The sequence below is a fragment of the Pinus tabuliformis genome, chromosome J, assembly GCF_031772625.1.
Source record: "Pinus tabuliformis cultivar Carrire ecotype Pingquan chromosome J, CPIR1, whole genome shotgun sequence".
NCBI lineage: Eukaryota > Viridiplantae > Streptophyta > Pinopsida > Pinales > Pinaceae > Pinus > Pinus tabuliformis.
Genome location: NC_142295.1, coordinates 1195826221 through 1195841038, shown reverse-complemented (window position 1 = coordinate 1195841038; position 14818 = coordinate 1195826221). Strand labels below are relative to the sequence as shown.

The 14818-nt window shown below is 37.2% G+C and overlaps 1 protein-coding gene and 1 non-coding gene across 2 annotated transcripts; one reads left to right on the top strand and one right to left on the bottom strand.

The window, feature by feature from the left end:
• Nucleotides 1-8157: 8157 nt before the first annotated feature.
• LOC149231393 (aquaporin PIP2-2-like) lies at nt 8158-10398 on the top strand. The gene is made up of 5 exons (XM_089381616.1): nt 8158-8244; nt 8306-8423; nt 8513-8808; nt 10044-10184; nt 10276-10398. Exons 1-5 carry the CDS (start codon nt 8158-8160, stop codon nt 10384-10386), a joined length of 753 nt encoding a protein of 250 aa, XP_089237742.1. The 3' UTR covers nt 10387-10398.
• A 3474-nt stretch (nt 10399-13872) lies between these two features.
• Nucleotides 13873-13944, bottom strand: TRNAC-GCA (transfer RNA cysteine (anticodon GCA)). The gene has a single exon. It is a non-coding gene; the product is annotated as a tRNA-Cys (tRNA).
• Nucleotides 13945-14818: the final 874 nt, after the last annotated feature.

The window sequence follows — 14818 nt, the reverse complement described above, 5'->3', positions numbered from 1 at the left end:
TTAGATAATGATATTGAGCTTATGGTGGGGAGCATGTACTTGGATAATGAAAGGTGGCAATGGTGGGAACGGCATCAACGTTGCAATGGACCTTTTAGGACTTGGAACTCCTTCAAAAAGGCTCTTACAAAATATTTTGACCAGGAATCTTATTTTTGGGTCATCTTACTAAGCTCTGACATAATGGCACAGTGGATGAATATATTACAGCCTTTGAAGCCTTAGCCTTCTGCACTAGGGGTCTCTCAGATGTGTTCTACACGAAATGTTTTATCAGTGGTCTTAAAGAAGCCATAAAAGCCCGCGTCTTACTGCACCACCCTCCCACATGGATGGAGGCTTGTAAGGTAGCTCGTAACGTGGAACGTGCATTAGCAGCCCAGTACAGTCACCCAAATTTCACCGCTAAGGGTCGCCCCCCACAGGCTCACAACACCACTCAAACACTTAAGGTTCAAAAGGTGTCACCTGCAGAAATGGCCAAAAGAAGAAAGCAAGGATTATGTTACTACTGTGATGAAAAATACTCCCCAGGTCATAAATGCAAGGAGCCCAATTTTTTTCAAATTGATGCCACTGATTACAGCTCATCGGAGGAAGATCCACCACTGGAGGAACATGAGGCAGTAGAAGAGGACAACTAAAAGGACAATGTCCTTGACGAACCAGTTATTTCGCTGCATGCTTTAGCAGGGATTTCTTCACCTCAAACTCTCAAAATCAGAGGTTTTAGTAAACATCGCCCAGTAGTAGTCTTGATTGATAGTGGAAGTACACATAATTTAATCCATCAAAAAGTCGCGGAAGCAGTGCATTGTTTTGTACGAGCAGTTTCTAACTTCCAAGTCCAAATTGTGGATGGGGGCACAATGAAATGTGAAGGCCGCTGTGAAAATGTGAAACTTCAAATGGGGGATTATCAGTTGAAGATCCACATGTTTTCCATACACATGGGAGGGTGCGACATTATCCTCGGTGCTGAATGGCTTCGCACTCTTGGGCCAATCACAATGGATTTCCAGGAGTTATATATGAGTTTTAAGCAGAACAACTCCACACATACCCTCCGTGGACTCCAGGCGAGAGCTCCCTCTCTCATCAGCTCGCATAGGATGGAAAAATTGCTAAAAAGGGCCATCATGGAGTTATAGCTCAATTTAATGTCATCTAGGCAGTCGAAACCAAGTCTCTGCCGATTCATCCTGAGATGCAACAGATTTTAAATAACCATCTGTCGGTCTTTGACAAGCCTCATGAGCTTCCACCCTTGAGAGGGGAACATGATCATAGCATCACCTTGGTTCCAAGGGCCCAACCCCCAAATGTGCACCCATACAGATATCCGTTCACCCAAAAGAATGAAATAGAAAAAATAATCAAGGAACTTTTGGAAGCAGGTGTCATTCGTCCCAGCATTAGTCCTTATTCATCACCGATGGTCATGGTGCTCAAGAAATATGGGGAGTGGTGGATGTGTCCAGACTTCAAGGCCCTCAATAAGTTGACAGTCAAAGATAAATTTCCCATCCCGGTGGTTGACGATTTGCTGGATGAACTCAATGGAGCTCAATTCTTCACTAAGCTGGATCTTCGCTTAGGCTACCACCAAATTCACATGAAGGAAGTCGACATTCCAAAGACTGCTTTCAGAACTCATGAAGGTCATTATGAGTTCTTGGTCATGCCATTCGGTCTTTGTAATGCCCCCTCAACTTTTCAGAGCCTTATGAACCACCTTCTCAAACCATATCTCAGGAAATTTGTCCTTGTCTTCTTCGATGACATCCTCATCTCTAGTTGCACTTGGGCTGCACATCTTCAGCATGTAGATCTACTCTTGCAACTGCTCTGCAAGCATAAATTATTTGTCAAGATGTCCAAGTGTTCATTTGGCATGGAAGAAGTTGAGTATTTGAGCCGCATTATGGGGCGTGAAGGTGTCAAGGTGGACCCCAAAAAGATCCAGGCAATGCAGGATTGGCCTCAACCTAAGACCTTGAAGAGATTGAGAGGATTTTTTGGTTTCACATCCTATTATCGTAAATTTGTCCACAATTATGGTCACATAGCGAAGACCCTCACTCAACTCCTGAAGAAAAATTCATTCTTTTGGAATGAGGACGCACAACAGGCATTTACAGCTCTCAAAAATGCCATGTGTTCCACTCCAGTCTTAGCACTACCTAACTTCACCAAATCTTTTGTCATTGAACATAATGCTTTGGGTACGGGTATTGGGGTGGTCTTAATGAAAGAAGGGCGACCTTTGGCCTTCACAAGCCAACAACTAAGTGGGAAAAATCTGGGTCAATCTACCTATGAGAAGGAAATGATGGCCATTTTACATGCAATAGAGACCTGGTGACCTTACTTATTGGGGCGACGTTTCCAAATCTGCACAAACCATCACAATCTTAAATATTTTTTGGAGCAACGCCTATCCTCCCCACAACAAAATAAATGGCTCACCAAAATGCTAGGATATGATTATGAGATCATTTACAAGAAAGGGCAAGAAAATAGTGTAGCAGATGCATTATCTCGCTAATTTGAGGAGGGAAGTACCCTGCTAGCAATTTCCCTTCCCATTCCAGAATGGATTGAAGAAGCTCGTAGGGAATGGTTTTCAAATCCAAGGCTCTCCCAACTCATTTCTCAATTGCAAGCGGATCCAAATTCCACCAAGGGCTACTCGTGGCAGGATGAGATTCTTCGCTACAGGGACAGAGTCGTAATATCACCAACATCCACCCTCAAAACTCGCATTTTGGCAGAATTGCACTCATCCCCCATTGCAGGACATTCAGGCTTGTAGAAGATGTATGCTCGCACCAGAAGATCATTTTTTGGACAGGCATGAAAAAGGACATCCTCACTTTTGTAGCAGAATGCGATGTCTGTCAACGACACAAAGGGGAGACTAACAAAGCACCAGGTACATTACAACCATTGCCCATCCTGGCAGCAATATGGACGGAGGTTTCTATGGATTTCATTACAGGTCTTCCAAAGTCAGGAAACAAGTTAGTCATCATGGTGGTTGTGTACAAACTTTCGAAGTATGCTCATTTCTGCGCCCTACCCCACCCGTTTACATCGACTTTGGTCGCTCAATCTTTCATGGATCAGATCTTCAAATTGCATGGCATGCCCACTTCTATTGTGTCTGATCGTGACCCGATCTTCACTAGTAATTTTTGGCAGGAACTCTTCAGGCTACAAGGCACCCAGCTAAAACTCAGTACTTCTTATCATCCACAAACGGATGGTCAAACGGAAGCTGTCAACAAATGTCTGGAAACCTACCTTAGATGTTTCACTTCAGAAAAGCAACATCTTTGGGTACAATGGTTACCTCTGGCTAAATGGTGGTATAACACCAACTATCATGCCACCACCAAAATGACTCCCTATGAAGCAGTATATTGTCAACTCGCTCCTTCCCCTACTTCTTATATCAAAGGGGGCTCAAAGGTACAAGCAGTGGATAACCTCCTACAAAACCGCAACCATGCTCGCCCATCTTAGAGAGAATCTTCATCAAGCTCAAAACCGCATGAAGCAACAGGTAGACCAGCATCACTCAGAGCGCCAATTTCAAGAAGAGGATCAGGTCTTTTTTAGGCTGCAACCATATAAGCAAACATCACTCAAAGACAAGGGTTGTCAGAAACAATCTCCAAAATTCTACAAACCATATCAAGTACTTCAGCACATTGGAGAAGTCGCCTACAAGCTAGCTTTGCTGCCTACTGCAAAAATTCATCCAGTTTTCCATGTCTCATGCCTGAAGAAAGTGATTGGGAACAATTGCAGAATTCAAACCAGTCTACCTGAATTGGATGAGAAAGGGTCAATATGGCTCCAACCTAAATAGGTCCTAGACACACGAGAAAGGCATCTGCGTGGCCACATGATTTGGGAAGTTCTCGTCAAGTGCAAAGACACCTCGCCGGAAGATGCAACTTGGGAACCAGCCACTATTTTTCAGCAGTTTCCGCAGCTTCAGCCTTGAGGACAAGGCTATTCTTAAGGGGGAGGGCATGTTAGGGTCCCACCCTAACCCCCTTATTTATGTAGTGGGATCGAGTCATAGTAAAGAGTCAATAAAGCCCATATTAATAATTGTAAGTGGTTAACCCACAATTAATGAGAGGACCAAAGTTAGTTGCAAATGGGCCATGGTATTAGATAGATAGTATTAATAAAACCCATGGTATTGATCCATGGTATTGCATGTATGAGTCATATATAAAGGATAGAGACTCCCTGCGAGGAGCATTGTGTCTTATTTCTGTATCGAGCTTTTCTCTATTGGAGGTTTCCCCCTCGAAGAGGCCAGTGAACATTTCTTTCTGAATAATAAAATATGTGTTGTTGTCTCTCACTATTCTATGTTCTGGGTATCTTTCTTCGCATATTCTGTATTTGGGTATCTTTTGCAGGTTAAGAGCATAACAGTATATATAGGTAGAGTAAAGTGCCTTTGCAACAGAGTATGGCTCTTGATCTATATCAATTGGAACATATTCTTTGATTAGAGCCTCTACTAGTGGATATACAAGTTCTGCGCATAGTTCCCAACTACCTTTGATCAAGGTCAATTCGTTCAAGTTTGTAACATTATCTAATATACTAGAAATTTTGCCAAAACATAGAAATAAGTAAACTTTTATCACAAATTACATATAAATACCCTTTGTATCCCTCACAAGTAGTGGTATTTCATAGACTTGAACACTCGCATAGCTTAATTTTCTAAAATTTAATGGTTATATTTTTTTTAAATAATTATTAAGTGTGTAGGTGCAAAGGTATCACAGTGAAAGCTTCCTCTGCACCTCCGAACTCCACACAATTGTTATAGTTTAATGGCATACATAGTTGAATGTTGATTTTATATTTTATATCTCAAACATAACCATAATCATTGAGCTAAAGACTGAATTAAGTGGTTCAATCACCCAATTAAATTGGAACTTGTAGGACCATAAATAATAGGTGGTTTTCTGAAACACCAAAATTGACAATGCCATCCACGTTTGAGACATGTGCGGAGGTGCTGAGGAAGAAAGCTTCCTCTGCACCTCTGCATTTTCCATAATGTATCAATGTTATGGCAAGTAAGAAAAACATCATTCATGTGTGTTCTTACCCCTTTTCTTCTTGGCACTTGCAAAGTGAAAGGTTACAATTGGAAATTAAAGTGTAGGCATAGATTTGGAAATTGCCAATCATTGCAACTATGATCTAAACATGCAATAATACATGCATTAACTAGATATACTAAAATATGTCATTCTAGAATCAATGAATATACCTTTTCTTCCATTTTCTTAACTATGATGTTATGCAACTACAACCTTGTTTTAAAATATACCTAAGTAGAAAATAAATCAATTATACCTCTTATACAATGAATCAAATCTAAAACATTCCTTTCATATTATTTAATACATTTACCAATTAAATGTATTTACTTATGATATTGCAACAATGGACAATAGTATATATTATATTTTTTCTTTGTGGTGGTTAATGAGATCAATAGAATCATCATAGATTTTGTCATTTGAATAAAAGGATAAGACTTTATCTATGCATGGTGTATGAATAGCTATATCATTCTAGAATATTAATTATGATTATAAATTATAAATTATGGTATCATCAAGATTACTCATGAAGTGCATTTTATGGAGAAAGGAAGGGGAACTAGAGATCAAGCTCAGGGTGCTCTTGTTTAGGATCATACCAAGGAGAAAAGGAAAGGCAAGATGACCAAGCCAAAGATGTCAAACCTCAATGTAGAACCTATTGATGTTTGAAGATCAAAGAAGAGCCAAGTGGAGACCATAATTTAGATTTCCTCTCTCATGGAACTAGATATCTTTCTTATTCCGCAATTATAGCTTTGTATTCCATAGAAACACAAGATACATTTGTTTCATAACCCTTTTTCAAGTCATCAACTCCAATTTTTTCCACCTCAATAGCACAAAAATAGTTGAAAAATTATATGTCGATCCACTCTAGATTAGGTGTCATGTAACGAAACATGTTTTAATCCCAATAAACTAAAGCATAATGAATTTCACATAAAATAGGAAGGAGAAAAAAAGGCTTGCATAGATCTCTATTATAATACCTAGAACTTTTAACCATATGTTTGCATGTGGAGTTTTTATCTTTCAATGTTGTTTGATAAGTCATCAAAGGTTGAGATAGATATATGCTAGAATACTTTTACAAGAATATTTAAAATTTCAGAGACCTCATTATCCTCCTCATGTGGTCTTGTGTGACAAACATTAATCATCGTGCAAGGTCCTAATCATGAAACAGATGAAACTCTGGATGAGAAGGATGGAACCATGATGTTATGATTCCCTAAATGGAATTGCATAGAAGCACAATAGGCAAGTTGTGAGGTTAAGTTTCCCTACTAGAAATGGTTTATATGATGAACAAATATGGTACAAAGTTGTGGTTGGTGAAAAAGGTTATGCTTGTTATCTTTCTTACTGATATTTTCTTTGATGAAAAGTGAAGTGTTCACTTGAAACACATCGCTTAAAAATCTTCTATGCATGTCAAACCAAAAATATGAGAAAAGTTTTGAATGCTTACTTGGTAATGGAGAAAACTATGAATAGTTCATGGTTTTGCCCATTCTTAAGTAGAGAATCACAAGCTTGTGCCTTGGTGATATATGGTTTTTCTCATACTTGACTCACATGTTTAGGTTTTCAAACATTTTTGTGTAGGAAATGTAACTAGCCCATTCATCATTTCACCATTTCTAAGCACAATCATGTTTGAATGCATTTCTAGGGAAAAAAACCTTAAGAGTTTGTAAAGTGAATAATGGTTTCAAACTTGAACAATGTGAGAATGGGGTTGCACTTGTTTAATATTGTATATAAAATATAGGATAACATAATTATTTTCATTATATACTTCTAAATATACCTTGATGAATATAATTATTTATTAATGATAACAATGACAAAGATTTAGATTTGATTGTACAAAAATGTGTGAAACCATGGACATTAATGACCAAGTTACACGGTCATGATTTCTCATTCATAAATAGAAAAAACCATAAATCAGTTAAATGAAAAAAGTCTTGAGTAAAATTATTACTGCCTAGTAATAAAATAATATAAATGACAATGTTATGATCAACTACTTTTAAATGAAAAAACCACAATATTAACAATAACAAAACAACCCTACCCTATGAATATAGTAATAGTTGTGATAACTTATCTCAAAATAAATAAAATCTTAAAAATTTTATATTTCTTCCCATTTTCAAATAAATGATCATAACCTTTTATGATTATGATTTCACTTATTAGTCCCTGCCTCGGACTAATAGCGATCGATTTGGCGTTGACCGGGTATTAATCCTGTGTTTGACCAAGAATATTGATGTGCATCACGATTTTAACCAAAGTTTTCATATTAAAAAATAATATAAATGTTATTATCTAATTTCTGATTGGGCAACAAAGTTGAGGGTCTTATTGCCAGCTTCGCAGGTTTCAAGACATTCTGAGTTGAACATAAGTTAGTTTGTCCTAAGTTTTTGGTCGTTCACTGCCCATTAACGAAAGTTTCCGCTGGCAATTTGGCTTCACAAAAAATTTAACCAAAGTTTAGCATTTGACCTCTTATTGGAGACCTCACATGTCCCGAGGCAATGTTAGAGATCCAAAGAATTTTTATCCAAAGTCTGAAAGGAAAACAAAAGTAAAGGGAGGCACTTAACTTTTGTTAAAGTTTGATGTCTGTGTATTAATAGATAGAAACTTTAACCAAACTTTGATGTCATGTGTATTACACAAATTTCATGTTAAATCGTGCCCCACAGCAGAGAAAAACTCTTGCATGTTAGCCTTCTGCCATGTGCATGATAGCTCTTTGACACGCCATGGAGCCTGGCACAACACTTGTCTCTAATCAACTTCACCACTGGTCTCTAACATACCTGCTTCACCACCCATTTGCTTCTAATCTACTGCTTTGATTTACAGTTTGATAGGAGTGTAGCGAAGCAAAGAACCTATCCATTCCACTGCTTTACGTTATGGTTTGACAGTTCAATATGGTTCGCTACACTGATCTGTGTCTTTAGTTAACACGACGATGGCGCAGTCGGTTCTCCCATGTAGAGGTGTTACGGCCAGTTATGTAGGAGGAATAGCAGGGTTCAGCCAGCGGCCCGCATTGCCCGTTGCGGGGGGCCTCAAGATTCGGCTGCCAAATGCCGTTGAGTTATCATGGGCACCATTAGGAGAGCTTCTGGAATGCTAACGATAAGAGTCTGTGTGGAGGCGTGGGTACCCTGGGTATCGCCTGGTCCTTCGGCGGAATGATCTTTGTTCTCGTGTATTGCACCGCTGGAATTTCAGGTGGTAATCTTATTATAGTAATTAATGATTTTTTTCTTCCCTGAATTCGTTGATATTTGATTTGACAAAACCATATAATGTTGTTGCAGGTGGGCATCTAAACCCCGCGGTCACGTTCGGGTTGTTTGTTGCTCGGAAAGTGACTCTGAATCGAGCAGTCTTGTACATGGTGGCACAGTGTTTGGGCGCAATCTGCGGGGCAGGGATGGTGAAAGCGTTGCAGAAAACTTACTATTCTAGTGGCGGGGGAGGAGCGAATTCAGTGCCGAAGGGATACGGCAATGAAACAGCTCTCACCGCAGAGATAGTTGGCACTTTCGTCTTGGTGTATACCGTCTTCTATGCGACCGACATCAAGAGCAACGCCCGCGACTCTCACGTTCCTGTACGTTTTATTATAGATACTTCAGATCTGAAACATCGTATTTCTGTATCTCTATATAGAAATATCTCGTAGCATCAGATCGAAAAGCGGTCGACTAACTAACTAAATGTGTAGTTAGGGCTTGAAATTAATTTGATTTTAGATTCGAAAAATATTTTGAAATTTTATCGATAAAAGTAATTTTATGGTTTCACTTCGCTTTTATCTGTAACATTCCAAATATTAACATTTTCGAAATCTATAATCAAAAGAGTAAACAACCCCTTCCATTGATTGAATGCTACCATGAAAAGTTAAAATTTGAATAATAACAATAGGTTGTGTATGATTTTTTAGATTACATCTGCATCTGAGTAACTCGGTTACGCATTTTGAATCATGCCAATTTGATTTATTTTAACCGGAGTTTGAAGAAAATATTGAGAAGAAAATCAGTTTTCTTTAACTTTAAGTTTAGTTTCACTCACAGTTGGGTACTATGAAAAGATATAAAAACCTTCCTTGCAGCAATTTGAATCATCATTTCGACATGTTTTGCTGGATGTGGACAAAATGTTGAGAAAAGAAATCTGTTTGTAAAAGTTAACTTGTTTTATTCAAATAGGGCAAGTTGAAAAATATAAAAGCTTATTTTATTTAAAAGTAGGTAATCAAAAAGTGGTTATTCTTATTTTGATTGTAAATTTGGAGAATATTTCTAAATCTCATAGGAATCAGCAGGAATTTGTATGCTGAATAAGTTCAATACTTTTAAATATTGAATAGTATTGTAAATTCCTGAAAATATTCCAAAGATATAAAAACCTAAGGCAATCTAAAAGTGGGAATTTCATATTTCTGAAACTTGCATTCAAAATAAGATATAAAAACCTAACAAGCCTGTGTGATAACCAGCTTGGTATCTCAGTTTCTACTCTTTACACAATCACCAGTGTATTGACCACAGTATGAGCTAACAGGTTCCGTGCTCTGCCCTTCCTAAGATTCCGTCTTATAAATGAGAGAGATCGTAATGTTCTCCTTGGAAGTGAAATTTCCAGTCGGACTATTTCTTTTGGAAATGGGATGTGCACCTCGCCCTCGACGATTTCTGGTGAGGAATTTCCATGTGAGCCTTGCCTGTACGTTATCATTGCCCATTTCTTGAACGTGTATGCAGTAAGCAATTTTATTATTATGTATAATACACTGATTATTTAATCTATTAATAGATGCTAATATACTGATTGGCGCAGGCTTTGGCTCCGCTTTCAATTGGTTTTGTTGTATTCATGGTACACTTGGCAACCATTCCCGTCACTGGAACGGGCATCAATCCTGCCAGAAGCTTTGGAGCAGCCGTGATTTATGGCCATAAGAAATCCTGGGACGACCATGTAAGAAGAGGATAATAGTCTCCTTTCTATTGTTTTCTATTTATCAGTATTGCAGATTTTATGGAATTAAATTTTGATTCTTACATTGCAGTGGATCTTCTGGGTTGGTCCTCTTATTGGAGCTATGGTAGCTGCTGCATTTCACAAATACGTTATCCGAGCATCCCTGAAATGGCACAGCAAGGAACCCAACAATGTTTAATACAGAAACTGGACTTTGTTCATGCCGATGCATTTGTGTTGTAAAAATTGTGTTTTCTTTTAGATGTTGTATGTTTTTAGGGGCCAATACTTCACGTACGCCGGATGTTAATCTTAGAATAAGCATCAATAGATGCTAAAATAAATTTGATACGATGGCAAAAAGTATTGTTGTCCTTATTTGGCAAGTTGATTCCAATCGTATTTTGTCCGCCAAACATTTCTAATGTCAGGATTGTGTCTTATAAACAGTGTTATTCTTGTCATTATTTGGCATTTTCATAGCTATCGTATTTTCTTTGCCCAGAAATGTCAGGATTATGTCTTATAAACAATGTTATTCTTGTCATTGTTTGGCATTTTCATGGCTATCGTATTTTCTTTGCCCAAAAATTCCAAAGTGAAGGTTACCTCTATCAATTATTATTTTGCCAGATGAGATGTATTATAAAGGTATCAAATGTGATCCATTCTCTGAGTGTGGATGTCGGCGTTCCTTTAATTTCATTTGTATTATACAGGTATCAAATGTGATCTGTTCTCTGAGTGTGAATGTAACTTTAACCAAACTTTGATGTCATGTGTATTACACAAATTTCATGTTAAATCGTGCCCCACAGCAGAGAAAAACTCTTGCATGTTAGCCTTTTGCCATGTGCATGATAGCTCTTTGACACGCCATGGAGCCTGACACAACACTTGTCTCTAATCAACTTCACCACTGGTCTCTAACATACCTGCTTCACCACCCATTTGCTTCTAATCTACTGCTTTGATTTACAGTTTGATAGGAGTGTATTCTCACAATGTCAATTTTGTATTTGTATCTTTGCCATATCTCTGAGTGATAGTGATTAAACAATGTAAGCTCTCTATCAGTGTCCATGATTATTTGGTTTCCACGCATATTCTCATAATGTCAATTTTGTATTTGTATCTTTGTCATATCTCTGAGTAATTAAACAATGTAAGCCCTCTCTGAGTTTCCATGATTATTTGGTTTCCGCGAATATTCTCATAACGTCAATTTTGTATTTGTATCTTTGCCATATCTCTGAGTAATTAAACAATGTAAGCCCTCTATGAGTTTCCATGATTATGTGATCTTTGATGGAAGGCAACCCCTCTTATCCTCCGTGATGCTAGTAGAGTTAGTAATTGGAAGCAAATACTAGTATTTGAATCTCTTCTCTTTTAACCGGATTATATAGGCATTCATCCAAAGGCAAAGTTAAATATGGTTTCTGCAAGGTTGGCACGTCCTCTAAGTTCCCTGCAGACCCCGGCAGGGACTACCGCCACGGCAGTGGCTCCTTGTTTCTAATCAAAGAATCATAACCGTTGAAAAGAACACCTATTTATGTATTCATGATTTTGCAATTTTAAAACTTTACCCCTGCCCACGACCATACTTGAGAGTCGAGTAGTGAGTAGGGCCGAGCAGGTTATTGAACATGGAATCCAATACAACATAATTATTTTCATTATATAATTTAATCAATATGTGGAGGACCATAACCGTTAGTAATGGTAACGAAACAAAAGTCGACCGTTATACGAACAGAGAGTGAAAACGACAGACAACAGCCCAAAAGCGTCTCTACAAAGACCTGGAAACTTGCAAATTGGATAGATGTGAATATCGTCATGCCCTCGTATATTTCTGCAAACAGTCATCGGCAGCAGCTTCGACGGTCAACTGTCACTGCCCATTTGCGGCATGGTTTTTGAATCTTTCGAGGGCGCTGCAGAAGACTTCCGCAGGGTTTCTCTATTGAGGCAACTATGCTTAGTTACATAATTTGATGTTCAGAATGACGGTATCCATCTCCCTATACATTTTAAAGTAGATTTGTATATGAAAAGGGTGGTATTTATCTTCGAGAGATTTTGTTTGCATTGAAACTTTTGAAAGCTCAGATGATAAAATTTAACTGTGAAGTCAAACCTTATCCAAAAAATGTTCGGCAAAGTAAATTGGGGTTACTCAATTTATTTACCTATAGGTATCATATCAATACGACATCATACAAAAATATATTTTTTATTTTCTTAAACATATCTTTTTACATATATTAATAAATAAGTCTTGAAATAAGATATAAATATTTTTTTTTCACTTATTGGTTCACGGATACCCGGGTCAGTGGGTAGCCGCTACGTAAACACTGAGTGGATGCCACCCGAAGGGCATGACCTAACCCCAAGAGCTTTCGGGATTTGACCCTGTGACCTCCCATTGGCAGGCACTTGATTTGACCGATTGAGCTAACTCTTGGGGCTTGATATAAATATTATATTGATTATATAATTAATTAGTTAAAAAATATCTTAATAAACTAGTTAATTTAGTTAGATTACATTTTTCAAATCCAATAACTTACATTTAGAGATATCATTCAATATAACCTAGACAAGTCTCTTTGATGTTCTTCACTAGCAAATTCTTCATTAGTTTTTCTAATCATTCTCAAAATGATATAGATTAAACTCCATCAAACTATCTCATAACTTTTGTAATCTTAAACTCCTAAATCACAAATCTCCCAACTTCAATTACCAAACAGTCTCCATAAGCTATTATCTCCTTCTCCTACTCAGTTATATACATGTTAATAGAAGTAAATAAATGTATGAAATTATCATCTTTTATCATTCTCAAAATCATGTAGATTAAACTCCATCGATTTATCTCATATCCTTTATAATCCTGAACTCCTAAATCACAAATCTCCCAACTTCAATTACTAAACATTCTCCAGATGGTTATATTATCTCCTTCTCCTACTCCTGGCAGCTATATAAGTGTTAACAGGGGTAAATAAATGCATGAAGCTCCTGAAATGTGATAATGGCAGCTCCTAACTTATTCCTGTGACATAGGCTGAAGATCCCATGACCGAATCCCCACTGTGTACCAATCATCTTCACAGATAGAAAATGGGCCTTTGAAGCGAACTTTTTGGTGCTACCATGATACTTTATGAGACCAATAATGAGGCATAATTTGAACTTTATTTTTAGGAACAACATAATTGAACAGTCAATATGAAATTAAACAGTAATGCATACCGTTTATTGACTGCAATTAGCATCGCTCTGGTCTCTCACATTTATATTGTTTACATAGTAATATATCCGGGCATTTTCTTTGCTTTTAGTCAGAAAAACCAAACGGGCCTTTGAAGCGAACTTTTTGGTGCTACCATGATACTTTATGAGACCAATAATGAGGCATAATTTGAACTTTATTTTTAGGAACAACATAATTGAACAGTCAGTATGAAAAAACAGTAATGCATATCGTTTATTGACTGCAATTAGCGTCGCTCTGGTCTCTCACATTTATATTGTTTACATAGTAATATATCCGGGCATTTTCTTTGCTTTTAGTCGGAAAAACCAATTTCTGCCTGAAAGGCGCTGGGCCCGACAGGGCTCGAACGATCTTGCTCTTAATCGAGAAAAATATCTACGTGAGAGACACAGGGCCTGACCGGGTTCAAACCAGTGACCTCTTGATCTGCAGTCAAATGCTCTACCACTGAGCTACAGGCCCAGTATAAGCGAGTTTTGTGCCGTTTGCTTTACTTTTGTTAAAATGTTCTTGTCATTGTGTTCATTTATTTTGCACATTAGGATGCTTATTGGGTTCATATATTTCTGATATTTTTGGTTTATCTTTTGGATGGCTTTATGGCTGAATGTATTACTCTCTCCATTTCTGTTTTTGGAACAATGGTTCATTATGTGGATCTGGACTATGTGCAGACACTGGACCAATCCTATTTGTCACTATACATTGTGCAGACACTGGAGCAACCCTATTTGTCAGTGTACACTGTGCTATGTTGGTTTGCATGGCAATATGCAAATTTAGTGACGTATCAAGAATGATCATAATGTACTGATTTTACTATATATAATAAAATCAACATTCTTTTTATTTTTTTAAGGAAAAAAAGTTCTATACTTTCTTATTATTTAGCTTAATTTTTGAAAATAACATAGTTATAAAAATTAACTAGTTAATTCATTTATAATAATCATCAAAACATTTACTTTATAATATCACATTATTAAAATTTAAAAATCATAAGTCTAATTAAATTATTATTATTATAAAAATTAATTAAGTGATAAAAGTTTGGGAAAATCTAGTCCACATATCTCTCCATCGATGTCTGCACCATTATTTGCAATGAGATTCATCATTAGACAATTGAACAATAATGTATCATCAAATAAATAATTATTAATTATGAAACCTAAACATGAAAAACAATTGTTAATTAATAAAACAATTATAATATTTAACGCAACAATGCCCTCATTAAATATTTGAATTTGAGATCATTCATTTGGGTTTTGTGGTGGCCAGGAGGCCTTGCTGCATCATGTACCATCACATGATTGATATTTCCCTTTGCATA

Excerpts from the sequence above, each read along its gene's own strand:
- LOC149231393 (XM_089381616.1), top strand. The coding sequence starts at position 8,158 with ATGGCGCAGTCGGTTCTCCCATGTAGAGGTGTTACGGCCAGTTATGTA. Across the intron at positions 8,424-8,512 it reads TTGCACCGCTGGAATTTCAG|GTGGGCATCTAAACCCCGCG; the intron begins GTGGTAATCTTA and ends ATGTTGTTGCAG. Across the intron at positions 8,809-10,043 it reads CCCGCGACTCTCACGTTCCT|GCTTTGGCTCCGCTTTCAAT; the intron begins GTACGTTTTATT and ends TGATTGGCGCAG.